Source organism: Diabrotica undecimpunctata, chromosome 5, assembly GCF_040954645.1.
Source record: "Diabrotica undecimpunctata isolate CICGRU chromosome 5, icDiaUnde3, whole genome shotgun sequence".
Taxonomy (NCBI): Eukaryota; Metazoa; Arthropoda; class Insecta; order Coleoptera; family Chrysomelidae; genus Diabrotica; species Diabrotica undecimpunctata.
The window spans coordinates 56,005,822-56,033,411 of record NC_092807.1 but is presented as its reverse complement, the minus strand read 5'-3'; the positions used below and the strand labels follow the sequence as shown (position 1 = coordinate 56,033,411).

Sequence of the window (27,590 nt, the reverse complement as noted above, 5' to 3'; positions counted from 1 at the left end):
GACGCAGTAGCACAATCAACATTAGAAATTAAGGATATTTTCTCGTGCTTTGAAGAAGCTGCATTAAACATCGGTCTAAAAATAAATGAAGACAAAACAAAATACATGGTCGTCTCAAAACAAGAACGACAGCGAATAAGGCAAAACATTACTATAAATGATCACAACTTCGAAGTGGTTAAAGAATTTAAATATCTAGGAGCAACAATCACAAATGACAACAAAATAGAGCGAGAAGTTGAAACGAGAATAAAGGCAAGAAACAGATCTTTCTTTGCAATGCAACATCAAAACTTTTTTCACGAGATACAAAAATCCGGATATATAAGACCATAATACGACCAGCAGTCGCGTATGGAAGCTAAACATGGACGCTAACAAAAAGAGAAATAAATAAATTGATGGTGTGAGAACGTAAAATTATTCGAATGATATATGATCCTTGCAGAGACAGCGTGACAAACGAATGGAGGGACAGATACAATAACGATCTAGAGTCCCTATTCGGAAAAGAAAATCTAGTCAGATATATAAAGGCCAATAGACTCAGATGGGTAGGGCATGTGATACGCAGTAACGACAATCACCTTATAAATAATGTGTTCTGGGAAAGGCTAAAGGGAAGAAGGTCTGTAGGGCGGCCTAGAAAAAGGTGGAAAGAGAAAGTCAAAGAAGATCTAGAGAAAATGGGAGTGCGACAATGGGAATTACTGGCACAGGACCGACAAACATGGAAGGCAATAATAAACGCGGCAAAGACTCACGAAGAGTTGTAGCGCCATTGATGATGATGATGATGATGATGATGATTTTTTTTACAAAAAGAAAGCAGGGAGTATTTGCTGAATAAAATAGCATACAGCCATATTATTAGTTTTCTTCTGTTATTTTTGAGCTATTAAATAAGGTTTTCCTCGTTGATCCTCTTTGAAGACGCAGATTTTAAGATGCACTCTACATCGACCACATGCATTTGTACTTTCATCGACCTTTATGTAAAAGTTGTTATTGAGTAAAGAATCTTTAATTTCCTTAACACTTACTTGCGCCGTTAGGAATATTGAAGTTACAATATTTTTATAAAAATTGCCTAAAATGTATGTGTTGCAATTTTTCTAACGAAATGTTTGCTGCTTACAGAGCTTTAGATAGGTCTTGAATAAACATTGTTCTTGTTTTGATTCATCTTGATATTAAACAATTTAAACAATTGTATGAATCAATGGCTGAACGGATTATAATGCAATCCTTTTTAGCTCGAAGCTAAAGTCGAAATTGTTAAATATTGGTCGACTTGAAACTTTTTGTCACAGAAAGAAATTAATTTTCCCACGAGAAGCTAAAGAATAAAAGTGGAATTATCTACAATTTAATCTTTGTATAAGTAAAATCGAATTTTTCCAATAAAAATATTATTTCCTTATAAATTTTTTTTATGGGACATGATACTTTGTCAGTTCCTCATTTAAGAACTGAAATGTGGAAATGAACGTAACACACGATTTTGGAACAGGCCTTGCAAAATACTTTGTCTCCAGTCAGCTTTAACTTGGCAAAAAACTATATCTAAGCACTTTTTGAATAGTAGACATATTTAGAACTTGAACCTATTAACAAAAATGGAGTATATAGATCCCGATACAACCATGAACTCTACCAACTGTTCAAGGAGGCACCGATCTTAGAATTTATTAAAATTCAAAGACTTTAATGTTCTGGCCATGTAGTGAGAATGGAGACCGAAATATTGCCAAAAAGACTGTCTTAGATCAGTCAAAAGATAAAGAGGAAGGTTACGGAAATGGTGGCTAAGGCTCGATTTGGGCTATAGCGTCATTGGAGAGAGATATAGATCATCTATGTGCATTTTACATATATTCAGGTCTCTACTACTTATGAGACTGTAGTCGAGTTTGTAGTCGACACTTATTGAAGGAATTCCGTTTGAAATATTTTAGATGTACTTTGGAGAGTTATTCTCATCTCTTTCTTTTTTATCTCGTTTGTTTATTCTATAATTTACTATTGATGATCGTTTCTTTAGCTTCACCATGGCCTAGTGACGATAAAAATCCATGCAAAATAATCGACGCAAAATTATTTTAAGAAAAGTATGTCTAGTTTCAATCCAAAACGTGTAAATTTAAAAATATTTAGTATACAATCATTAATTTCATTATTGAGTTTTAAAAAAGTTTTATTTTTGGGTGAATCAAATCACGTATTAAAAGTAAAGATTGCGACAGGTAGAGAGGGATCAGAATTTGACTCATTGAATTCAACACGCACCGACTTATTTCAGTTAACATCGTACCCATCAATTTCTATAGCAACTTACTAACATATCAGTCCTTTTTACGAAGTTCGTAAGTGCATTAGAAATGGATACCATATCGGTCAAAGCAGCTCAAGTAGTAGCATTATTGCGAAAAGAGAGTATCAACGGTACCAAGATACTGGTGATTATGTCCGCCGACAGGGAGGAGACCGTAAACGAATAACAACAGAAAGAGTTGATCGGTTTCTTGTATCAAAATCGCTGAGAATTCGACGTTTGACTGGTGCTAATTTTAAATAGGAACTGAGAAAGGTCCGAGGTGTGATTACAAGCATTTGGACAGTCAGAAGAAGACTGAAGGCAGCCAACCTGATACCAAAAAGGCATCTACTGGTCCGAGGATAACTGCAGACCAGAAACAAAGGCAATTAGAATTTGGTCACGAACATCTGGTTTGGGACGACTATTATTGGAGTCAGGTATTATTCTCTGACAAAAGTAGTCTCTGCCTTCACGGCAACTACAAGAAGTATCGAGTCTATAGAAGGCTAGAAGAGCGATTTGCTGAATATTGTATACGAGAAACTGTGTCATATGGAGGCAGTGTCTATGTTTTAGGAAGGCATTTCCATGAATGCGGAAAACTGGACAAAATAGCAACATGTGGTTATCCTTCCAAGTTGTTGTAAACGCCACAAATCTCTTAGATACTTAGAAACATAAAAACAGTGTTTACTCTTTTAAAACTGATACATTACATTGAGTATAAATCACTTTTTTAGAATAGAAATTAAATTTTTCGTTTCTTAACGCGGACACTCGCCTGCCTCTTTTTTTTTCAAAGATTCTCCCAAACCTCAATAACTGCACATAAAACTTAACACTGCTACACATTTTTCATGACTAACCTGAAACCAACTGCCCCTGACAGCGGCCCCAGCGAGAGTGATGTATTTATCTTTAAAATTTATTCGCACATCTTGGTATAAACGAAACATATAAACGGAAATATTTATTTAACGCGCAATCAAAGAATCGGCTTAGCGATCAAAGAATACCGAGGAAATATGCATCTGTGATATATAAACAAACTTTTAAAAATGTGTTTATTATTAACTTGTCGACGCAAAAAGGATTGAAATACTATTTCTGTGTTTCATCACATCTACGGGGTGATTTAAATATATAGCAAAGAATTTAAAAATGCTACAAACTCCGTTCGTATTACATATTGTTGTTATACAATAGCAGCTTTTGCAAGTTTAATAATAAAGATAGTGTTTGCATATTACATATTTTTATTTTTATACTTAACAGGAGGCGTAATCTCAAATCTCGCTTTCTAGCTAATTGTTTTGCACTTAAGTGTGGATAATTATAGGATTTTTATTCTTCTAAACGATTCTTCATTATATATTATAATTGATAGACAATCAACGCGATATATCAAGAGAATAGTTTTTATTTTTATATATTAATATTATTCAGGGTATTTAAGAATGTCACAAAAAATAGCTGAATTTTAGGCCTTCTTTAATATATGCGCTAATCGATCTCCTTCTCTGAAACCTGTTTCAATAGCTCCGTGAACAGTTGAGAAGTGATATGTACTTGTAGCTTCTCCAGCAAAAAATAAACTAGGTTTATTATACTTTTTCGAGATAATTGGTCGAGCTAAATCTTCAGCCGTTGCATTGTGCTTTTCTTGATCTATACTTTTAAAGACATAAGAGCCACAGAAATGAGGATTACTGCTCCACTTTGATCTAAAACAAAAAATATTGGATGTGTAATATTTACATAGAATGATTTATTATTTGAAAACACCAATTAAAGTATCTACTGCCTTTTACAGCAAATTTCCTTTCATAATATTATTCCATGAAAATCTATACTTTAGCAAAGGAATAATAAAATGAGACATACGCGTGATCGCTTAAAGCTTGTCGCTCACTTAAGCGCGGAGAAGCAGAGTGAAGCGAAGCACGGCACGGCGAGCTTTTGAAATGTATGCCAATATGTGCACGGTTTTTCGCTTAAATACGACGAGGTACAGTACGTTGTTCAGTTTAGATTCGAAGGTAGTTGTACTTTGGCGTTGAAGTAGGTGTATAGACCCGTATTGTACGATAGTTTTTGAAGTAGTAACATCGAGTAACAGTTCAGAAGACTTTGTTATTGCATGTGCAGTGGCTAAAGAAGAAGGACATAATACAAATCGTAAAAGAAAACCTTGCATTCATAACTTAAATTTAAAAAGAGAAATTTACAGAGAACTTTACCACCATTGCGATTTGCTCAAAAATATATTTTTTTTTCAGCATTATAGAATGAGCCCAGAAAATTTACCAAATTTGTCGGTTTATTGCAACCAAATATACAGCGTTAGCATAAAAATTTTGTCATGCAGTTGGTATTATTGAAAGGCTGTCCGTTTGTTTAAGTAAGATAAATAATTAGGTGATATGCAAATAACTAGAAATTAATGATCCCAAAACAAAAATAACTCTTTGAAAACTTTCTTAACAAAAAAACTAAAATTAAACACAAAGAATAAAAGTAAAATAGACTGGGTAATTCCTCTTAAAAGAGGCATTCGGTTAATAATATTAACATGCGATTTTCGATTGCTAGATATATATAACTTGTGATTTTCATTTACATCTGTGAAGAGCTATAATCGTAATAGTACGTTTTACATTGTGCATCTTGCTTACTAATATCGTTCATTACGTTACGATTCACAAATACACCATACTGATGCAGTACATACACTGCGAATACCGTTTTTTTGAAGTTTTACGAAAAAAATTTCCACTACTTCGATAAAACAAATATAAACAAATTGCCGACAAACGAAAAACTATTTAACCACTTTAATATAAAGAATGTAAACTACTGAGTGGCCGTCTAGATCGCGAAGTGCAAATTTTTTTCCAGCGCCGTACCTATATGAGCAACGCGCAACCGATACTTGGCCTGTAGCGAAAGGATTAAAGTTCATCTTGATCTTCTTCAGAATATTGAATCTGTGACACAGGAGAAGAAAACTGTAAATAATATTAATGAAATGTTGAAGAATACCGTTCTCGACTTTGAGCAATATATTGTTGCAATGCTGGCAAACTGTTCGTACTGAGAGTAAGTCTGGGTGACTATATGTTCTATAATCTGAAGATTTAGAGAATCTGGTGTGTGTAAGTCATATAGCGGTATTAGTGAAAGTGGTTACGTTTATTCAGTACGAGACACATCGAAAGAAGTCGATGACAAACAAAATTCAAAAAAATGTCCTCATGACTTTTGCAGATCTCAGCTCACTAATACAAAGCGCACCGAGCAACAGAATTTCTTCGCCTAGGATTCTACAGTTCCGATCCGTGCCTCTTCTCTTTGCTGTGCCGCGCGTTGCATCGCACAGATACGCCCTGACATATTTAACCCGTAATCGGCGACGTGGAGTTTAAGCGACTCTTGCGAAATTAAAAACCGGTTTAAAATATTAAAGCGGACGACTCTGGATGGCCTGCAGCTAAGTACCTTTTTAAAAATAGTTCATAAACCAAGCGTTTTTGTTTGATTAGTTTACGTTTAGCCGTTTGCGAGAACAGACGTTATTGGAGTCAGCGAGACTTAACGTCACCGTTAGTTACTTTTTATCAAGCGTTTTATATTTCTTCGTATAAACTATAATAGATCATCGACCAAGTACGTCACGATCGGTTAGTGTACGTACAGATCCGAAATTTGAAGAGAAAGGGTTACATTGGTTCAATTATTTGGACTCTGAATATAGTGATATTGATAATAATGACAGTGATGCGATAATAGAAAGCAGTCATGAGTTGACATCTGAGCAGTCTGATAGTGAATTTGATCCAGAAGACAATATTCCAGAAACTTTAAACCAAGACTTGTCCAGTCATGATGAAAATAATATATTGGCGTCAAGATCTTCAAACTACTGTTATGGTAAAAACACATTTGAGTGGTCAGCTAGTGCACCAAAAAATATTCGTACTCAACAGCATAATATTATTGTACATTTACCGGGGCTGCAAGGAAAGGCTCGGTCTCTTGGTCTTTCGGCACCTCCAAAGGAAATTTAGAACTGTTTATTTACAAATTAAATGTTAAATATTGTAGTCGAATGGACAAAAATGTAAAATTGGCGAGTGTTAGGGTCAAATACAAAAATGAAAATAGGGCAGAATTAAAAAATGTCGACCAGGTCGAAATGGAAGGATTTTTAGGCTTACTGATTTACACCTCAGTATTTAAGTCCAATGATGAAAACGTAGAATGTCTATTTGCTACAGATGGAACAGGCAGAGAAATTTTTCGGTCCGTAATGCGTGCCAAGAGATTTGCAATTTTATTGACTTGTTTACGTTTTGATGACCCTTTCACAAGAGAACAACGAAAAGCGGTAAATTGACTAGCACCAATTTAAGAACTATTTGAATATTTTATTCAAAACTGTCAAACGGAGTTTTCTGTTGGTGAATAATATGTATGCATTATTGAAATGTTAGTTGGTTTATGGGGTAGATTACGCTTTAGAATGTATATTCCAAACAAACCACGAAAATATGGACTTAAAATTATGATATTAACAGATGCAAGAAACAACTATGCGTAAAAAACGATGTACAATGCGTATGTATATACAGGCCAAGATTCCGATGGAATAAGCCTTTCAATAACTGAGAATAAGCTTGCTAATCCTACTCAATCTGTGTTATGGCTTTATATGCCATTATTTGGCATTAATCGTAATGTGATAGCTGACAATTGGTTCACGTCTATAGAACTAGTTTAGTTGTTGAAATCTAATGGCCTAAAATTATGTGGGAACTACGAAAAAGAATAAACTACATATTCCTCCTGAGTTTCTTCCTCAAAGGCATAGAGAGATTGGTTCAGTTGGATACGGTTTTACAAAAGACATTACCCTTCTTTTGCATGTTCCTAAAAAAACAAAGCCGTCATACTAGTATCCTCCATGCATCATAGTATAGCCGTAGAGCAAAAAACACAAAAACCAGAAATAGTCTGTATAATATGAGGAAAGGCGGCATTGCTTTGGATGAAAAATGAACGGTTTATAGTTCGTCCAGAATAACGCAACGCTAGCAATTGGCTATATTTTACAAAATACTAGATATGAGTACAGTTAATGCTTTCGTTATGTATCAGTGTTATAGACAACCCAAACCCTTGGATAGGAAAGATTTTATGAAGGTAGTGGCTAAAAGCTGAATTGAAGCACACATGAAATAACGTATAACAGCAGAATCCCGACAGAAATAAGAGAAAACATAAAGCGAATACTGTGCGTGGTTGAACCTCCTTCTATTCAAAAAGATCGGTTAGCAGTTCAAAAATATTGCTCCATTTGCCCATCAAAACTTCATAGGAAGACATCTTATATATGCGTCTGTTGTAAAAACCCATTTGCTTGACTTGTTCTCATAAAATATGCAGAAACTGTAACGTTGAAAAAGAAAAAAAACAATAATCACCTTTTTTGTCCTTATTTACCCCCTGCACGTTCTGTTATGATTAGACTACTGATGAGAATTTTTATTACCATAGATTATTTAATATTTGTTATACCCAATATTAAAACCATTTGTACATACTAAATTTAGAAACATAAAAAAAATTAAGTTTTGCGACGTAACACCGCACTTTATTATTTATCATAATAAGAATAGTTAGTAACAGAAAGAACTAAAAGGCAACAGAATATTGCAAAAATGCCTAAAGAACAGATTATTATAAACAATGTGATAAAATAATTTTTTAAATTTGAATGAGACCAGCATATTTATGATGAGTCCTGGAGACTCCACGTCACCGGTTATGTTCCTTAAATCGGACGTCGCCGGTTACGGGTTAACTACATGAAGAAAATTTCTTTTTCTCCGAGATTCGCGGCGCGAAAGTGAACGACAAGCTTAAGTTCTCGTATAATTTAGCTGTCTGTATGTGTTTTACCAAGGAGCGTTTCAGTAGCGAAGAATTTATTTTTTATTTTGCGTATGACACAAAAAACATAATTTAAAGCAAAATATTTAGTGTATTACAAACGAACGAAACCAAAAATAATCTAAAATATTTTTGGTTTCATTCAGGAATTCCATCTTCTTAGTTTTTCTTGCTGTTCTGTTAATATATTACCCTCATTATCTCTTCAATTCTTTTGTTTGAATTCTTTTTTGCTATTGTTCATTGTTTGGTAAAATTTTCTCGTCTCCATTAGCTTACTTAGATCTTATAGTTCGTGAAGTTCTTAGCTTAAATTTAATCTCTTTGTTCGGCAATGGATTTTCTTTTCTTCTTTACGTAATTAGTTATATTTCTCCTTGCCTGTCGGGATTTGAACCCCTGCTAAATTAGTAAATATGATCTTTTTATTTTTCTGTTATAATTTCTGCACGCTTCCCACTCTTCATTTATGTTTTTATGTTTTAGCCTGTTTTCTAGTTTGATGGATATATTTTCTATTTTTGTCTGCATTTTTGGGTTCTTCTACATTATATCGTTTATGTTTAGAACCTATTTCCTTTTTTAAATGTTTAAAATTCTGGCTCCTATCCTACTTTCGACCCAGTAGTGATCAGAATCCGCATTTGCTCCTCCTCTGGTGCGGACGTTTATTATATTCGCTTGGTGTCTTGAGTCTACAATATCATTTTTTTATATTTAATGCAAGTTCGTCTGGTGATTTTTGCAATTACAGCATCAAAAATATTTAAAATTCGTTATTTCTCAAGCATCAAATTTTTTCATTTTGTTGGGCTGTGTTATCATTGCTGTTCCATACCATGCAAGTTAAACGTTTACTTTGTACTCCAGTTCTTTTTTTGATAACATTTTTGTTTTTTATTGACGCTTATAAAATAAAAGTATTCGCTTCGTTGTATAGTGTCAAAAATCTGTTGATCCAGCTGTTAATTCGTCTGTTGTGTCTTTATTTTAGTGGTTAAAAACATTTCGACATAATACAGGACATTGATTAATTTAGTTATTCAATAAACTTCTTGGTTACTTGACACTCAAGACAATTAAATTTTTCTCAAAAATAAACTTCGAACATTAATAAATGCGTTTAATTCTGTTTACTCTCGTAAACTTAATACGCGGAATCAATTGCGGGGAGTATTTTGTTTGTAAAAATATAATTGATGTAATGCATGACTCTGTGTATAACTTCTTCCAAATAAACACGTTTTGGCCTGTTTTAGAAGACATTGTGTACATACTGACAGACTAAGTAATTTAATGTCCTCGGGCAATAAACACAGTATACGTATATTAAGTATTTCACATCTTCAGGTATATAGTCGACTTCCGCTAATCCGCTCTGTCTACACATTATTAACCTGAATGAAAATCTATTTTATAAACTATATCTAATGTATAATTTTTGTTATTATAAGCAGATTGTTACAATGTAAAGTAACCAGGAAAAAAACATATTTTCGGATAACAAATTTTATTTAATATTTGCCAGACAACCATCACCATTCTGACTGATGTGAGATTAGATCCCATTTGAAATCATCTGGCGTTGGTGTTACCTGAATTATCCATTTATAACACTTGATATAGTGGTATGGTAAAAAATTGACTATAATTCCAAATTCGTTTATTATTGCACTTATACTATTGTTAATTTAATTTTGTACATGGAAACTATAAAAACAATTTTTGTTATTGTTAAAACATAACAAACATTGCACTTAGAACATTTTATTATAGAGCAACACTTTATATATAATTTGCACCTTATGCGATTTTGATCATGTAGTGTCCAGTGTCCTACGCCATCAAATCGAACATCTAGTACTGGTGCAGGACGCATTACTTGTCTCTTATTTGGTGTATTCTCTTAGGTGACTTTCCAGCTTTCAGTAACGCATGTCCAACTTAAGACCTATATTGGAGAAGGGTGATGTGTTTCATTTGTTTTGTTTGCAGTGTCTTCGGTACAGCAACCAGGAGTTGACAATACATGTATCAATAAGATTAAAAATATCATTCTCAAATAAAATATTTTTGGTTTGATTTTGATTCAATATAGTTTCACAAGCATATCCTGCAAATCCACACACCCCTAATCTAAATATTATATTCTTTGGCAATTGCTGGCCGTTCGATTTGTACATAGGTTTTGCTCTTGTTGCACTATCTCTTCACGTTATCAAGAGGATATTTTTCTATATAGTTTGATGCTAATATGACGGACTTATGGTCACACCATTTGAAAACATTAATAATTTTTTTGCTGTCTATTTTTACATCAGATGATCCACGACCTTTTGCCATTAGACTTGGACTGTTCCTTTCCCCACATATATCTCAAAATCGTATAATATATCGCTGCGTCCTGCTCTTTTGCAAAAAGATTTATGCCTCATTTATAAAATTTATTTTTTATATATTGCTTTAGAATACATTGTCCTTTGAATGGTATAATAAACTCATCAATTCTGTTAAATTCCTCAAGTTCTATCGTATTCATATTTTGCCGAACTTTTCCAATCAAAGGTTTTACTTTATATAATTTGTCATTGTTGCTAGACGAGACTTTTAAATTATCGTTGACGTGAAAATATGCTCGCAGTTTGTCAAAACGATTACATGACATGATATCAGCTATCGTATTATATCGCGTTTCTTCTGCCCAATATATTCTATACGAAGGAACATGCTCTACCTCTGCTGCATTTCTATCAATATTTTTACTGTCTTTTACTTTTACTGTACAGAATACAAGTTTGTCTACTCAGCAAAATTTTGAATAATATCATTGTCACAAAACATTTTAAAATATTGGAAAGGCGTATAAATATTTTCATCGACCAAAAAATCACCATTGTATTCGCTGTTTACATCAATTAAATTGTTGTCTGTCCAAGTTAATTTTTCTATGCTTTTTTTTTTCTTGGCATGACTTGTCTGTGGCTCTTCTGTAATTTCTTTAACAGTTTTTTCTTCCATATTCTCTGTAACTTTTGTGTTCAAGCTAACTTCAACAATATTTTCCAATAATTCTTCTATTTGAGTTTCGGTTGTATTTTATTGACAGAAACAAAATTTACACGACTTTCCAATGATGCCATTGGATGGAGACCTCCACAATGGTCTAATGATTCCATTTGGATTTATTGATATTTATAATGTTTACTTAAACAATCTTGTAAAAATGAGCAAACTATAATGCAAATTATCAAATAAATACAATGTAACAAGCAAAACAGTTTTTCGTGCAATTACTCGTTCAATTACTCACCTTAGAATGATTTGAAATTAACAGTGAATTGATTATCGTTGTTTCACTACGAAGTTTTTTATTGCAATGTGACTTAGGCTTACTGACAGAATTGTCAAATAAACTAATGCAGCGTCATTTAGTAGGAAGGTGAGGTAAAACCGTTCGCCAAATCGACATAAGTAGTGTCCTTTGCCGCTAAAGCAGAAAATATTGCTATGATCCCAAATGGGAAGGGTTAAGAGGTTAAAAGGTTACGTAGATGAAAAAGTGAATCGATAGTCATAAAACGGTGTGAATAAGCTTTTAACTAAGCAGTGTGCAATAAAGTGTATAAATTTATAAATCCATAGATAAATTACATTGTTTTTACCAGAGTCCCTGATAGTAGCCAAATAGACAAAGATACTTAATTCATTTATAAGTAATTTAACATACAACGCTAGCGCCAGAAAACCTAGACTTTTAAAAAAGATTTCGACATATGTATCGTTTTTGTAAGGCCGTTGAAGAAAACTTTTATTTTATCATGAAGAATTCACACAATGAAAAAACTTTATCAATGTTTTAAAAAGTGATCTTCTGTTGGTTACGAGGAAGACTTAGTGAATGTTTAAAGTTAGCTAGATTATTTTTAGACCTTAATGGAAAAAAAATTCAAACAATTTTTGTAGTATTATATTAAGTTCTGATAATGAATTTAAGATACTGAATTCTTATATTTAATTTAATATAAAATGTTTAAATAATAATTAAATTTAATATAAAGTATACTATGTTTAAGGTTTTTCGTGGGTCCAGAGATTAAGTGAAGCACAATGGAGTTTAACTTACTTTATTGTACTTAAAAGCCACTTAATTACAACTATGACAATGCATAATTACATTAATAATTATTATAGCTTACAATAAAATTCGCACTGATACGCCAATACTAATCTAATCTAAGATCTTCTTGGCGGGCTTATATGATGAAAAAGAAAATATACCTGGCGACGCGACTGTCAAATCCACGCGAAAATACGAAACTCTAAATGGCCGGTTTTTTCACCAGAGGTCTCGACGGAGATGCTTTTTAAGTTTCTTCAACGCACAAGGCCATAATCAGAATTTTTTTTTTAAATACTAAACAAAAGATGTAGGTTTAAAAAATTTTAATGATGCTCACCTCAAAATTTCATTGGCATCGCAGATATTATAAAGTTTACCCAAAAACTTTCGCAGCAGAAACATGCACAAAACAATAACATCTTTGTCACTCATATATTCTACTTTTGCCGCCATTTTGCCAACAACCCATCCCAATAGGGTATTTGGTTCACTATCAATTACGTAAAATCCAAATACGTCTTCTAACCAAGATTTACCATTTTCATCGATTGGTCCAGGAGCTGGAAGTTCATTTGTTAGATTTAAACTATCTTTTTCGCTCCATAATAAACTAAAACCTTTGGTGCCATCGGGCCACCTATAAAAATAAAAGATGTTTAAAATCATGGGCTAATATCTCATATGTCTGCGCGTTTTTTTTCAAATATTGATTTAACGTAAAAAATAAAACGATGTCTTATGTGGCGTAGTTTAGTTTCAGTTAAACTATTACACTAAATAATTAATATCTGTTAAGCACATTCAACTGGTTGTCTTGTATTTGTTAAGACTACTTTATAATTGAGAATGCCACTCATACCATTTGTATTTGTGGTAAAGCAGTGACTATGTCTGAAATAGATAGAAAAAGATAGCAGATGAAATCAATTAGAAAAAAAATACACATATTTGACACACATCAAAAATTGACACCATCATTATTCAAGTTTTCTTAAATTAAGTTAACGAAAGTTCATATATTGTCACAGAACAAAGAGCCATAACTACTAAGTAGCTGTTCATTAAACTATATCAAGATATGGAGAAAACCACATGCAAAGAATCCATAAGTTAAGCTGAAAGCTGTCATGCTAAAAACTGAATGGTTGCACGTCATTCGCTGGTCACTAATGGTGAACTTAAGACACTGGGCAAAATCCCATTAAATTTCAGCCTTGTTCCTGTACGCGAGGCTCTAAAGAAACCGACCAACGGTCCTCAGCTCCTCGTGGGAATAAATATGAATAATCACCATGCAAAGCAAGCCCGGTAATTAAATAATAAAAACCCGAGCACTGTAGACCTCAGAGTGCGTTCAAACGTAAACCTCCACATCGTCACATATAATGATCGGTGACTCTATACCTAGGGAATACTTAAAGAAATGAAGAAAGAACCCTTAAAAATTAATTGGGCTATTGTAAAGTTAGAAGAAAGAAACAGAGCCTTATCACATTCCAATCAGGTCATTTATAGTACTATTAAGAAGAAGAGAAATTGACAGTGGAAAGCGTCCGTTTCTTTATTCACAAAAGATTTGCCAACAGAATTGTGTCAATGAACCAAATCTCAAAAAGGGTGGTCAACTTAAGTATCAACATAAGTATTGAGAGATAGTAATAAAGATCAACATGGTACAAAACATTCAGACGAAAAAAACTTTCCTTTTGAAAAACAATCTCGATCAAATAAACAGCTTCTTTAAAAAGCAAAATCACAGCAAATGTACATGAAAAAGCCCTGATTGAAACACAAAGAACGAAATTCACTATTTCTTAACAAATAAAAGAGAATTATTCAAAGCCATAAATATGTTAAACCATTTAAGTACAAGCAGTGATCATAGGTAATCAAAGAGCGAAAATTATGATATCGTCCGAAAAAGAAAACGAGAGCGAAAAAGAAATCGACAAAACCAAGTTATATTTAGGAGTACAAAAAATAAATTGATTTTGTATTTAATGGCACACCAACAACAAACATCAATATATTAAACAAACAAATAGTCATTACAATGCATCACGCTCAAACTAATAAAATAATGTGCCAATAAACAAAAAGGTTGAAAAACTAAGTCAACCAACAAAAACCCTTATAAAACTAAGGCGTCAGATGAAACGAGATAAGAGTATAAGCCAAGTAGCGTTAAAAAAATAAATAAGACGATAACAAAGACAACAAGAAGATATATAAGAGACTACAAATATAAAAAACTAAACAAGCAATAGAGCAAAATAAGGACATGCAAGTTTTGAGCAGAAGCGTGCGAAAGTGAAAAAAAGAAATCAACAAATTAAGAAACAGAGCTGGCAAAGAAACTAAAAACAAAGATAAAACGTTAACAATAGTCTAAGAGTTCTATAGAGAGCTATATAGGTCAAGATAATAAGATAATACACAAGCTCCAATTAGAGTAAAAACTAGGATATTAAACCATGAATCAGAAATAATGACTAATATAACAAAATCAGAAATCAAAAAGGCCCTGAAGAAAAGTAAGAAATTTAATCTTGGGTAAAGATGGAAGAGCGTCAGAAGCACTAAAAATTGGACGAGATGTATTATTAAAAAAAAAAGATTAAACTACTTTTCAATGTCTGCCTTCACAACACCAATATTCCAACTTACAGGAAAAATGCTAATATAATTCTTATACACAAAGCATATAAGTTGTTTACGGAAATAATACTATTACCTATTACACAAAGCATATAAGTTGTTCACGCAAATAAAAGTTAAAATAATGGAAAGAAAATTGAAGACTTATCAACCAAGAAAACAGGCATGATTAAGAAAAAATTACCGAACTAATGACAATCTACAAAGCATAAGAACCCTAAAAAAGAGAGCAGTGGAATACAGTAAACCTTTAGTGCTTATATTTATTGATTTTTACAAAGCCTTTGACACCGTTGAGCTAAGCAAAATAATACACACGCTTAAAAAGTTTCGGCTCGATTGTAGGTATAAAATATAGAGACAGAGGCAACAACCATTGTCAAATTACATACTAATAGTAATCGCATAGCATACTAATAGTAATCGCATAGCATACTAATAGTAATCGCAAGCTACATTCAAGGAAATTCTACACCCGGAAATCTCCACAGGATTCTGTGGGAGGGATTGTAAGAAATAAGATTGATTACATGCTAGTAAATAAGAGCTATAGGAACAGCTGTACATATGTCAAAACATACCCGGGGCAGACATAAATTCTGATCATGTACCAGTTATAGGTAATTTAAAAGTCTGAATGAAGAAGGTTACAAGTAAGTCGATGAAGAAGTATGATGTTAGAAAACTAAAAGATCCCAATGTTCGACTAAAGGTGAGTGAAAACCTCAATACAAAGGTGTTAAAATGCAGAAATACAGGAACTATAGGGTCTGACCATTATACAAGAAACAGTGAAAGAAATAAAAAAAACAACGCCTGAAGAAAGATACAGAGAAACAGAAATCTTGAATGACCGATGAAATACTTGAACTTATGAATCAGAGAAAATACACAGAAAATCTTCAGGAATATAATAGAATACATACCATCGTCAGAAGAAAGATAAAAGAAGCCAAAGAGAAATAAAAAATAGAATAATCTCAAGAAATAAAGGAATATTAGAATCGATATGGAAACTTTAATGTCTAATCAAAGTTGAAGGAAATAGCTGAAAAGTTTGGAAAACAGTGGAAAAATAACAAATGATGAAGGCAATCTTCCCATAACTAAAGAAGATAAAAAGAAAGTATGAAAAGAATACTTAGAGAAACTTTTTCACGACCTTAGAGCAATACAAGAACCCACCATTGAAAAAAATTCAGGTCCCGAAATTCTACCAGAAGAAGTAACGGTAGCTGTCAGACAAATGAAGAATGGAAAGACTGGATAAAATTTCTGCAAAATTTCTGAGGCTATTAGATGCAAAACAAATAAAAATATTAACTAAAATATTTAATAAATATAAGGCAGGAAAAATACCAGTAGAGTGGCTTAAATCGGAGTTCGTACCATTGCCCAAAAAAAACAGGAGTAAAAGTTTGTAAAGACTATGGGACCATAAGCCTAATGAGCCATCTGATAAAGCTCTTTTTAAAAGTTTTTTACAAAAGAATTTACTGGAAATGCAAAGAACAAATTGCGCCCAATCAGTTTGATTCTGTGAACGCCGTTGCTACGAGGGAAGATTTATTTATCGTGCAAGTATTATTTCAGAAATATAGAGATGTCAGGCCTAAACAAATATCTACATTTCGATGAAGTCAGTCAGACCACTGATATTCAATCTGTACTCGGAGCATATTTATGAAGAGGTTCTAAAAGATATTCACGAAGGCATCTCAATAAATGAAGTCAAGCTCAGTAACCTGCGCTATGCAGATGATACAAATTTAATGAACAAAATAACGGAGACAAGTAGAAGATATGGACTGGATATAAATACCAGCAAAACCAAGCTAATGATCATCAGCAAGGAAAACATAACTGGAGCAAATCTGTATGTGAACCAAATGAGAATTAAACGTGTCTCACAGTACAACTACTTGGAAACTATAATCAATGCGTCGTGGGACAATACCCAAGAGATTAGATGTCGCATCGGAAAGGCAAAAAGTGCATTGTTGACTATGAGCTCTGTGTTCAAGAGCCATGACCTAGAGACAAAAATAAGGCTTCTTGAATGTTACGTGTGCTCAGTGCTTCTGTACGAAGTAGAAACGTGGACACTTAAGGTGGAAACTCTATCAGAACTTCAGGCTCTTGAGCTATGATTATACAGAAGGACCCTGAAGATACCATGGACAGAAAAAGTCACCAATGAAGAAGTACTACGGAGGATAAACACAACCGCGGATTTGGTCAACATCGCGAAGGGCCGTAAGCTGCAGCACTTAGGACATATAATGAGAAATCAAGGCAGATATGAGTTATTCCAATGCATTTTGCAAGGTAAAATTTATTGAAGAGGGGCCACAGGACAAAGAAGAATGTCCTGGCCTCATAACCTGAGAGCATGGTATAGAAAAACTTTAACAGAGCTATTCCGTATAGCAACCAACAAAGTAATCATAGCTAGAATGATCGCCAACCTTCAGAATGGGCCGGTACCCTAAAAAGAAGCAATCGCATAAAATTAGAACGGAAGGTTAGACAAGAAGACCCAACATCGCCTAAACTTTTCCATACGTTGCTACATGCTTTTAAGAATTTGGATTGGATAAAAAAGGGAATAAAAATACATGAAGACTATCTAAACAATTTGCGTTTTACCAATGATATAGTCACAATAGCTGAGAATCTAGGAATGGCAAAAGAGATAGTACAGGATCTCGTTATGGTCATAGAAAATGTAGGTTTAAAACACCTTAAAAACAAAAATTCTAGAATTGAGACCAAGGATAACAACAAGAAGCATGAGAAGACCTCAAAAAAGATGGGTAGATGACATAAGAGCAGTGGCAGGCAAACAGTGGATTAGATTGGTGCAAGATAGAGAAAGATTGAAACAATTGGGAGAGACCTACATTCAGGAGTGGATGGAAAACGGTTGCCAAAATAAAACGGACAGATTTGTACAACCAGAACATTATTATCGATAGACAAGAAAAAGACCTTATAGATAAATATATATACCTAAGACATAAAATTATGATTGGTAGGGATAATCAGACCAATGAACTGAAGAGCAGAATTGGTCTTGGGTGGGCAGCAACGAAAAATTGAGAGAAACTGTTAAAATTCAGCTACCCACATTCCTGAAGAGGAAAGCATGTGTTGACATACGGAGCAGAAATACTTACCCTAACAAAGCCTCGGCAAACAAACTAATAGTCGCACAGAGAGGAATGGCGCGATTCATGTTACGAATAAATCTGAGAGACAGAATAAAAAACGAAGAGACTAGGAAAAAAACCAAGGTGACTGATGTCCTTGAAAGGATAGCCATACTAAAATAGAGATGGGCAGGGCAAATACCTAGAATGAGAGATAAGCAATGGACGAAGATGTTTAGAAGACAAGAGAAGCGTAAGTCGACCACCTACATGATGGGCTGATGATTAAAGAATGCTACATAAACACTAGATGAGAGCGGAGGAAGAAAGATGGAGTTAGAGACACGAGGAAGAAGTTTAAGTGTAGCAGTGGAATTTTGAAGCTGGCTGATGAAACGAGATCAAATATACATGCATTATTAGAGTGAAATAATAGTGTACGGTATACGATCAAACTATTGTGTGTTTGACTTTAGTTACTATTAGAAATAGCGTTTGATATTAAATAAATAGTGAAGTAACAATTTTTCACTGCGCTGCCTCAATTGCGTTTAACAATATATTGTGGTGCTTTGATTGCTGCTTTTGAAAGTTGTTATTAAAATAAATATTTAAAAAAAAGTGCTTGTCTTAAGTTCATGATTCAAGAGCCGTATTAAATAAGAACAGTAACTTATATTTTCTTTATTATATTGTTACGTGCAATTTTAAACTGTAAAAATGGTTTCGGTTTTAAATTATTTCGTTTAAAATTCATATTTTTATGAAATTACTTACCATTTAGTAGGGAATTTAATTAAAATTTTATTTACAACACCTAACGAAATATGCTCTATACAATTAACTTTATAGGGCGGAAGTTCAGGTACGAACCAACTTTTGTGGAATTTCTTCAAAACTCCCACGGATGTCGTGATTAATATATGATCCGCTGTATACGAGGTTTCATCGGAGCAATAAACCGTGTGTTTATTTTCATTAGAAGTATTTTCATCCCAGACTATTTTGTTAACTTCTTTATTGAGCAAAATTTTATCCTCAATTGGAAGTGTTTTCGCAGGATCTGGAATTTTCTCCTAAAATATAAACGTTTTCATCTGTTTTGTTTATAAATCCTAAAATTTTTATATATTTTGCATATAAATTAACATAAAAATATGTATCTGCATAAAAGTCTAGGACGACAAGTCACACTGACACGATTTCCGGAGTAGAAGTCGAAACGTCAAACACTACTTAGTCAAAAGTGTGATTTTCATTACAACCAATAATTGTGGCTTAATCCCATATAAACATAATATTTAAATTAGACATACCACCAGAAAGTAGTTTCAGAACCTTGATATTTTTACTTACTAATTGGACCGATTGTTTAAACAATTCATAGACGTTGATATACAGGGTGGTCCTTAAGTAATTGTACAAAAAGAAACAGTAGATTTTACACTTTAAAATATTACGAATAATTCCAAATTGCTTTAATAAAATGTTGATATTAAGAAAGATACAGGGTGTTAAAGTGCAAAAATTTTATTTTTCACTATAACTTTCATGTTTGTAAACATTTATGTATAAAAATTTACAACTGTTAACGTTACAGCTTACGAGTAACTATAATTACATCTTGAACAAATGGACTATTATGATTGACTAACGAACTAATATTATGCTGAACTAAGTTGCCCGTGTGTTTACTATATTTATAACAATATCGGTTATTAGGACAACGATGATGTTTTTGTAAAAATGCTGAGTCTTTCGGGTTAGATTTGTAGCAAAAGTATTATGAAACAGGACACATATATGTTATTCAATACCTGTGCTCTAGTTTCTGTTTGTTCTAATCAAAAAGGGTAAACAATTTACGTAATGAAAAATAAGTATTTTTTTCGGATTTTTTATGAATTAAATAAGTATATTAATATCTCACCACATTGCCAAGGAATATGACTACCACGACCAATCCAACGTTCAGAAAAGTTGTATTTAAGTATGTTCTAACTGCCATCTCTCTAGAATGTGGTGGTGTACCATCTTGCATAAACTACATATTTTGGGTTTTTAGCATTTTACAATAGAGAAAAAGTAATATAACGCCATTATAGAAACTTAAGAAGCGATAGCAAAGGGAAATTGTAAACATGATGACGGCCAACGTCTGAATACGGACACGGCACCTAAAAAAGAAGATAAAATATCTTTTCTCCAATAAGACAATAAACTATGAATTATGTTTATCTACAGGTAGTCAGTGCTTTACCGCACAAATATCAAACTAATAACTATTGTGCAGCTGACTTATAAAATGCATTTATCTAAAAGACGGTTGAATTTTCAGGTTACTAACACGTATATCTTTTCTTTGTAAAAATAATGTATTTAATATTTTTTAACACAAATAGAGCTAACTTAAAGAGCAAAGAAGTTAAGAGCAAATTTATGCCACCCATGTGGCATATGTGGCGCCCTCTATTAGTTACATTAAAGTAGGTGTAAAATTATAATTTATCCTACTCAAAAGCATCCAACTGTAAATTTTAACTTTAACACCCTGTATCTTTCTTAATATCAACATTTTATTAAAGCAAATTGGCTTAAATCGTAATATTTTAAAGTGCAGAATCTACAGTTTCTGTTTGTACAATTACTTAAGGACCACCCTGTATACTTGATAAACATCGATAGGTATAATTGGGAATATATTTTTTTATTTATTCTATTTTATGTTTTCACGTTTACCTTTTTTTTAAATTTTGCACATTTTTGCAAGATTTTTAAAAATTAATTAAATAATTTAATCTTTTACAAGCCAATCCATATATGATTTTAACTAAATCGTGTTATATTAAAGATAACCATAAATTAATAAATAAAGTAAATATCACAAATTGTATGAGAGTTATACTTAGACTTATCGTGATTAAAAAAGCAGTGCAATATTTATGGTTAAAAATAGTTTCGTTATTATTTTTTTTCTTTTATTTGAATTAAGGTGTCTCGACGACGAGGTCATTAACACGATGACAGTATAATACAATATAAGGGTATTACAAAAAATACAGTTTGACATTTGACAATACAAAATACACAATACTTATTTTTTACAAATTTAACCGTTATACATAATTACAATTCAGAGTTTATAAAGCACTTGAATGTCTCTTATATTTCTCAATTTTATTCAACATTTCTTGTATATTACCTCCCAACTGGTGTTGTTTTCTTTTAGTAGAAAGATGTGGACATTCTTTAAGGAAATGCTTGACGGTTAAGGGACTGTTACAATGGCCGCATGCAAGTGGATCGGTAGATGCCATGAGAAATCCCATGCCAATCTTCTTAGAATAACCTTTTGTCTTCTGGGCATAGGTGTTAGCTCTAAGGAAGGTATAACTGGTTGTACTTATATCGTCTAAGCGACTCGAAGTTGTGTTCCAATTAGCTTGCCATTTGGCATATATACGCTTTTTCAACATTTTTTAATTATCATTATATCCAAAGTAGAAGCTTCTTTTGCGGCTACATCTGCAGCCTCATTTTTTACAAGTCCTACATATGAAGTTACCCAGACAATAGTGACAATTACACCATGGTCCGTTAGTGTATTATATATGTCATGTATTAAATTTACCAATGGGATTTTTTTGAATGATGAATGAGATTTGGTTAAATAAGTAGGTGGTAGACTGGATTTTGTGGATTGGCTGATAAGCTAGCTGTATATGAAAAAAGAAGATGTTGTCTTCTTAACCAGAGTGGCGGTTTGTTAGCTTCACAGTAGACGCTTTGAGCTCGGCTAGATCTGAAGGCATCTATGTAGATTCTAAGACCCGTATCGTGCACAGAGTCAAGAGCTTTTAGATGTGACTTGGAGGCAGACATATAGACAAAACTACAGTAGTCTATTTTGGAGCGAATCATTGATCTGTATACTGTGAGCAATACCTGTTTGTCAGCTCCCCATTGGAAATATACTTTTTAGAATATTAATATTTTTTAAGCAGTTGACTTTCTTTTTTTGTATGTGTGTATTTCAAGTAAGTCTAAAGTCGAAGGTCAGTCCTAAGACTTTATGATGATCAATAACATCTAGTAATACTCCGTTATATGTCAAAGTTAAATTATCTTTTGTCATTTTTCTGCTAAATTTCATGTTTTTAGTTTTTTGAGATAAGAAGGAAAGCCCAATATGCCTCAACCACCTTTCTATATTATGAATGGCTATTTGCATTAGTCGACAGGCTGTTTCGATATCCTTTCCTCTGTAAAGAAATACCAGGTTATCAGCATATAATGCGTATGTAACTAGGAGATGAATACTTTTGCCTACATCATTAAATGTCAAACTGTTGACAACAAAGTTGTGCTTATAACAAAACCATGTGTTACTTCAGTATGTTGAATACGAGTAGATGACAGCTTTCCGTTTAAAATAACTTTAAAAGTTCTATTATCTAAACAATTCTGCACAAAGTAGTATATGTTTTCACCAAATTCACATTGTTGAAGATTTTGGAGTAATACAGATTTTTAAACAGTGTCATAGGCTCCTTAGACATTAAATAAATCTTAATTAAAGGCCAAAGAGGACATATGGGATTGTACAATTATAAAATTATCTGATGTAGAACGATGAGATCTAAAACCGGATTGCGCCGGTGAAATAACTCTATTTTCCTTCAAAAACCAGACCAATCTTCTGGTTACCATTTTCTCCATTAATTTACATGGTGCACGTCCGCCATATTGGCCTATATGAATTAGATTTGAACTTTGTGTTTAGTTATAAACTTTCTTGATTTGTAGAATATATGATTTTAGCAATCGCTTAGAAAATTATAACTGTATCAAATACCGTTGTAAAATTTTAATAAAATAATAATGCAAGGAGTCGATAATTTCTTTAAGAATATGAAAGGAATGTCATCTGGGCCAGAGGCTGCGATTTTTCATAAATCGAGTGCCATCAGTAGTTCCTCTAAGGTAAATGGTGTGCTAATAAGATCGATTTCTTGTACATATGTTATTGAGGAGAACTTTCCAGTTAATGTGCTTAATGATATATTAGGTGAGTCTTTTTTATTCAAACGTATCAGCTAGTAAATTGGCAATTTGTTGTCATTGATAACGTTGTTTTGATAACTTATACTTTAAATACCGAAACTTATTCTTACGGCTCTGCATTTGTCGTATTTTCGTCCATACTTGGGCAGAAGGGGTGTTGGATTTTAGTGACGAAGTGTATTCTCTCCATGAAATTTTCTTGTTTTCTTTAGCAAGTAATTTGCTCTGACCTTCAGTTCTTTAAATTGCACAAAATCTTCGTTATTTCGAGTTCTTCAGTATCTGCTTAATACTTCTTTGCATTGACGAACTGCGTGTTCAAAATCCTTACTCCACCATAGTACTTTCTTCCGTGTATAGGTTTTAGATATTTTGTCAATATGTAGTTCAGCTGCAGAGATAATGTAGTGGATAATAATTTTCAGAGATTCATCTACTTCATCAAAAAGAGGCAGAAGTATATGTTGTTTCCAGATACGAGCAGAAGCCAATCCAATCTGCATTAGCGATTCGCCCTTTTGGTACATGATAATTGCTAGATTTATTTTCGCTATTAAAAATCAGAACTAGAAAGTAATTGTTATCAAAGAGTATATCGAGAACATGCTCGTTTAATAGATATGATAACTTTGGGTTAAGTTTTGTTATTTAAAATACTTTGTTTTCTCCGAATAACCAAATTGAACGGAATAACTTTTTGCTCTAGATTTTCCTTATAATTTAACTATTATAGCTTAAATATATTTTATTTATATTTACCATTAGAACATCGAGAATAGTCTTGTATCCCTTATCTTTCCAATTTAATAGTTGATCTCCCTCGCTTCGTACAAAAGCTACTGCGGATCCATGAACTGACAGATCGTACCACGTTTTCGAAGACTCAAGACACGTGCTAAGTTTGTGACACCAGTCTACAAAATATTTAGCTAATTCTAAAACATTTGGGTCGTCCTTAAACTTTTTAATTAATATGTCGTTGTACCTACAAATTCATAAAGAACATTCGTTATAAAATATTTTACTATAAATCTTCACATTATATTTAAAATGATTATCATTTTAAAAATTCTGAATGTAATTAAATTAAATGTTTTTAAAAGTGCTGATATACTAGACCCTAGGAGTATAAGGAGTTAAGAGAAAAATAAGAAGAATGCTAGGAATATACTGAAAGCAATAATCATACAAAATTGCAAAACAATTATAAAAGTAACAGGTTCACTGTCCAGGTTTTATAGTGGAAATTGTTTATAAGTCAGTTATGTTTTTGTAAAAATTGATATTTTCTGACTATAAATTAATAAATAATGTGGACATATGGACTATGGACTCTATAGAACAAATATGACCAAAAGTTGTCTGGTCAGTCCATAGACCATAATGTGGTATATACGTACTTTCCTCATTTTATCAGTTTTTTCCGTGTATCGAATAAGAAATGTCATAGACAAGTCATTAATTACGATAAACTTAGGTCTTTTTTATGTTCTAAGACAACAAAATACGTGAAATTAGCTACTTAATTGACAAATGACGTTTATGATATTATTCGAAAATCAAATCAAAACAGCCGTGTTTTATACGAGTAAAAGACGAGGCTATACGGAAGAAGAGTTATGGTGAATGTTAGAAGAGAGTGATAACGAACAATCATAGTCAGTCAAATTCGTCGGATGAAGAAAATGTAACCGGCGACCGTAGTGATTTTGATTTTATTCATGACGATTTGCCACCTGACCGTTTAAGTCTACGACATAATCAGGTAATGAATGAAAACATGAACGTTCAGCATGAACGTTCAACTATCCAGCGTCAAATGAAACAACATGATGAGAAAAATGGATGGAATTACGACATTCAGCCGTTAGATCGTCAAATTTTTAGTACCTCAGAAAATTATATACATACTGAAAACATTCCACAAAATGCAGATGTGTTTGCAATATTTCGTTTTTAGTTGATGATAATTTCATTGAGTTGGTAATAGAACAAACCAACCTATCATCATCATCAGTAGCTCGACAACCCTTTCTGGGTCCTGGATTGTTCTAGGATTTTCAGCCATTCTGTTCTGTTCCTTGCTTTGTTTTTCCAGTTGGTAATCTTAAGTGTTTTCAGATCTTGTTCCACTTGTTCCATGTATCTAAGTTTGGGTCTTCCCTTTGACCTTCTTCCTACTGGTGTTTGCCTCATAATATGTTTTGGTGTTTCAGTCTCCAACATTCCTTAAACATGGCCTATCCAGCGCATATGTCCGATCTGTATGGATGTTATGATCTCGGGTTCATTGTATGCTGTGTATAGTTCAAAGTTATATCTTCTGCGCCATATGTCATTTTCCTTTACCCCCTTATATATGTGTCTAAGAATTTTTCGTTCAAATGTGCCTTATAGGTTTTCATCGCTTTTCGACAGTGTCCATGTCTCTGATCCATATACAAGGACCGGTTTTATCAGGGTCTTGTATATTTTGCATTTGGTTTTTCTTGTGATGTTGTTAGATCTTAGATGTTTAATTAGTCCATTATATGTTTTATTAGCGATATGTATTCTTCTCTTAAGTTCTTCACTGACATTGTTATCTGCGGTAACTAGACCGCTGTAACCAACTAACTAAACCAACCTATACGCTGAACAATTTATTGCAAATAATTCTAGAGGTCGTTTGAGTCCCTGGAAATCGGTAAACAAGGAAGAAATTATAAAGTTTTTGGGCCTTTACTTGCTGACTTGTATAATCAGATACCCTACATTAGAATTGTACTGGAAAAAAATCCATTTTTATCATCCTTTGTTGCACCAGATACAAATGTCCTACAATCGCTTCGTACCAATTTTACGCTGCTGACATTTTGTTGACAATACAATTAAAAGAGATACCAATAATCGCTTGTATAAAATCCAACCAGTTATAGACATTGTAATGAGAAACTGCAGAAAGTTTCTTTCGCTAGAAGATTGCGTTGTTGTAGATGAATCCATGGTTTCCTTTCAGGGGCGACCGCTGATTCGTCAGTATAATCCAAACAAAACTCAAAAGTATAGACTAAAGATTTACAAAGCTACAACTAATGACGGATATGTTTGAAAATATAAAGTTTATTTTGACCAAGATCCTTAAATCTTCAATCTTGATAAACCTGGAAGCGTAATTATCAAGCTTTGTGAAGAACTTTTAGATCAGGGGAAAATGATTGTTGCAGATAATTGGTATACCAGTGTTCCATTAGCTTAATACTTGCTTTAAGGCAAAACTGATTTCTGTGGGACGTTAAAAAAAAATCTTAAAAACTGACCTTTATTGGTCAAGAACAAGAAACTGAAGCGAGGAGAACAACTTGCTGTACAAAAAAATAATGTAACGATCCTAAAATAAAAGAACAAGAGGGACGTCCTTATGATATCTACTTGTCATGCAGATGAAAAAACGATAAGCAAAAGTCGAAATCCGCGTCCAAAGCCTAATATGATATTGCAATACGATAATCAAACAAAAAAGTATCAATCTTTCTGACGAATTTGGTTTCTGACGAAATTGGCTAGCTACTATTCACCAATTCGCAAGACCTTAATCTTGTTCAAAAAAGTTACTGTCGATGTTCTGTTTGGAGTGGGTATCATAAATACAGTTTATTTGTTCAATAAATTGAACCAGCAAAATAAATGTACAATATTGCAGGCTGAAATGAGTATTGTGAAAAATCTTTTGGGTATAAATGCTGTCCAGACACCTGCCATATCTACGCCGTTCACGTCAGAAGTACAGCATTCTCTTAAACCGCTGGATAAAAAAGATGAAAAAATTACTAGACATAGGTGTGCCGGATGATATAATGAATTTCGTCAAAAAGGAGAAACATCAGCAGCTGCTACTAATAAAGCCAAAAGAGTTTCATAATTATGCAACATCTGTACCAAACCGTATTATCTACAATGTTTTTAAAAAGTACATTGAACATGTAATTTTTGACGTGACAACGTCTTAAATTAGGTTGTGGCTCGGAGTCACTCATGAAAAAGTGTAACGCCCGCTCACGTCTGTTACGATGAGTCACCGAACGAGAGAGAGGCCCGCCGGACCGGCGAATGCCTTGTGTCTCTCTCCCACTCAAACATGATCGGTCCGCTGGTGCGATGCTATTTCTCCTATCATCGTCCTATCCTCAACAAAATCACTCAAATAGAAATTAGTTAAGTTTAAGTTTACATGTACAATGTTTTGTGCAATTCTTATTTTCATTCAATTCCTTGTTCCTATTGTGCAATTTAATAATATTCATATCAATAAATATTCTACCGAGAAAAAGACGTTGTCACGTAA

General features: G+C 33.1%; 1 protein-coding gene across 3 annotated transcripts in view; it reads right to left on the bottom strand.

Annotated features, from left to right (window-relative positions):
• Positions 1-3,726: 3,726 nt before the first annotated feature.
• The window catches only part of LOC140441322 (spermine oxidase-like), a 69,785-nt gene continuing 45,921 nt past the window's right edge, over positions 3,727-27,590 (bottom strand). For all 3 annotated transcript variants that reach the window (XM_072531970.1, XM_072531971.1, XM_072531969.1), the window contains 4 exons: positions 24,026-24,251; positions 18,980-19,278; positions 12,730-13,029; positions 3,727-4,044 (listed from right to left, as the gene is read on the bottom strand). In XM_072531970.1, coding sequence (XP_072388071.1) covers positions 3,801-4,044; positions 12,730-13,029; positions 18,980-19,278; positions 24,026-24,251 — 1,069 coding nt within the window. In that variant the 3' untranslated portion in view covers positions 3,727-3,800. The remainder of the gene's footprint in view (positions 4,045-12,729; positions 13,030-18,979; positions 19,279-24,025; positions 24,252-27,590) is intronic.